At 52.4% G+C, this 2,101-nt stretch overlaps 1 protein-coding gene across 1 annotated transcript in view; it reads left to right on the top strand.

The window, feature by feature from the left end:
- The first annotated feature begins 437 nt into the window (after window positions 1-437).
- CNIH1 (cornichon family AMPA receptor auxiliary protein 1) overlaps window positions 438-2,101 on the top strand; it is a 9,535-nt gene continuing 7,871 nt past the window's right edge. The window contains exon 1 of the mRNA XM_009893952.1: window positions 438-449. Coding sequence (XP_009892254.1) covers window positions 438-449 — 12 coding nt within the window. The remainder of the gene's footprint in view (window positions 450-2,101) is intronic.

Raw genomic sequence — 2,101 nt, 5'->3', positions numbered from 1 at the left:
TCCCCGCACCTGGTGAGCTCGAAAACACTGAGACCTTGAAACCCGCACACCATAGCTGGCTATACAGTAAATATTTTCACCAGTTCAGACACTAGAGTCTTCTAAAAGTGCAGTTTTCCCCAGTGTTAGAAGAGTCCTTACTGCAAAGTAAAATTACTGAAAAAGAAATTAGTCCTGTGTCACTCAAACCAGGACCTGGCTGTATCTCAGTGCCTTTTGAAGTAAATATCTACTTCGAATGGACCAAACTACCCATATTGCGGTCGAAGACCAGTGTTCCCCAGTCCCAAGGTATAACTGCATCTCTGCACACATCCGGTGTCTCCTTACTGCCTGCAGCTTTTCTGATGGAAATGACCCTCCGGGGTGGCTTAGGAAAAGCCTGAAATGGGGAGTTTGAAGACTGAACGCCAGGTCTTCCAGCAACGCCCAGTCAGATGGCGCCGGGAGTAAGTGTACCTGCGCAGCCTGAGGCGACTCCAAGTGAGAAATAAAGTGTGCTAATAAATGAGGCCTAATGAAGCATCAGTAAAGTTATATGTAGACAAGTAAGTAATTGCAGAGGAGGACTTTGGTCCCCTGTTGTGGTTTCTCACTCACTCTTGAGGAGCGAGGGATGAGGAGGGGTGGGGAGGTGGCTGTGATCGAGAGGCACCTCCGCCTGTGGTGGCAGTGCCGGCTGCTGGAATAGGGTTTGGCCCTCGTGTCTGCTGTCCCTTTCTGAAACACAGACACGTGTGCTCGCTGCCTAATCCATCCTGTCCCCTGGGATGGACGGGACGTTGTTTTCTTAACTTCTAATTAATATTCACTAAGGTTATTTTTTAAATCTGTTTTTGGGGTTTCGCATTGAAGTTCCATTGGTCATAATGACACCACAGCAGATTTACAGGAGTAGTTTGGGGACGAAATAAGTCATTTTATACGGAAAGATCATAGAATCATAGAGTCATGGAATGGTTTGGGTTGGAAGCGACCTTAAAGATCATCTCGTTCCACCCCCCTGCCCTGGGCAGGGACACCTCCCACCAGCCCAGGTTGCTCCAAGCCCCGTCCAACCCGGCCTTGAACACCTCCAGGGATGGGGCAGCCACAGCTTCTCTGGGCAACCTGGGACAGTGCCTCCCCACCCTCAGAGTGAAAAATTTCTCCCTAATATCTCATCTAAATTTACTTTATTCCAGTTTGAAGCCATTCCCCTGCATCCTATCACTACATGCCCTGGTAAAAAGTCCCTCCCCAGCTCTCCTGTAGCCCCTTTAGGTACTGGAAGGCCGCAATAAGGTCTCCTCGGAGCCTTCTCTTCTCCAGGCTGAACACCCCCAACTCTCTCAGCCTCTCCTCACAGCAGAGGGGCTCCAGTCCTCGGAGCATCTTTGTGCCCTCCTCTGGCCCCGCTCCAACAGCTCCGTGTCCTTCTGCTGTTGGACCCCCCGAGCTGGAGGCAGCACTGCAGGGGGGTCTCCCCAGAGCAGAGCGCAGCAGAGGGGCAGAATCCCCCCTCGCCCTGCTGGCCACGCTGCTGGGGATGCAGCCCAGGGTGCGGGGGGCTTTCTGGGCTGCCAGCGCACATTGCCGGCTCATGGTGACCTTCTCATCATCAACTTCATGTTCGCAACCACCGATTTCCTAAAGCCGCCTCATTTGCCACAGTTTTCCCTCTTGTTTTGGTGAAGGCAATAAAGCTCATCTCTCATTGCGACACTCGGTGAATCGTGTGTAGAGCTCTCTGACAGGTATCGCTGGAAGAAATTGTTGACTATTTGGCAGCTGTTATTTTTATGGAAATCATTACGCTGCTCGTCTGGCGGAAACGATTGCAGCAATGCCACCCAGACTGTCCTTTATCGCAAGGGATCATTGCTTAAAACGGAAATTACTTTTCTGGGACCCCGCGGAAGCAAAATACGTGACGTTCTCCTCCAAATATTTGGGTTTTTTGCTGTTTCTTTTGCGCAAGCCCCAAACTGTTCCACTGTGGGACTGCGGAGGCTCCTCACCCCCCGGGGCTCGCCCAGCCCCGCTGTTTATTCCTACGGGAACATCCCCCTCTCCGCTCCCTTCGCGCCGGTGGGACCCACGCGGGGAGGGCACCCCCCCC

This window comes from Charadrius vociferus, unplaced genomic scaffold, assembly GCF_000708025.1.
Source record: "Charadrius vociferus isolate BGI_N301 unplaced genomic scaffold, ASM70802v2 scaffold49, whole genome shotgun sequence".
In the NCBI taxonomy this organism is placed as follows: Eukaryota; Metazoa; Chordata; class Aves; order Charadriiformes; family Charadriidae; genus Charadrius; species Charadrius vociferus.
This window is presented reverse-complemented; position numbering and strand designations above follow the sequence as displayed.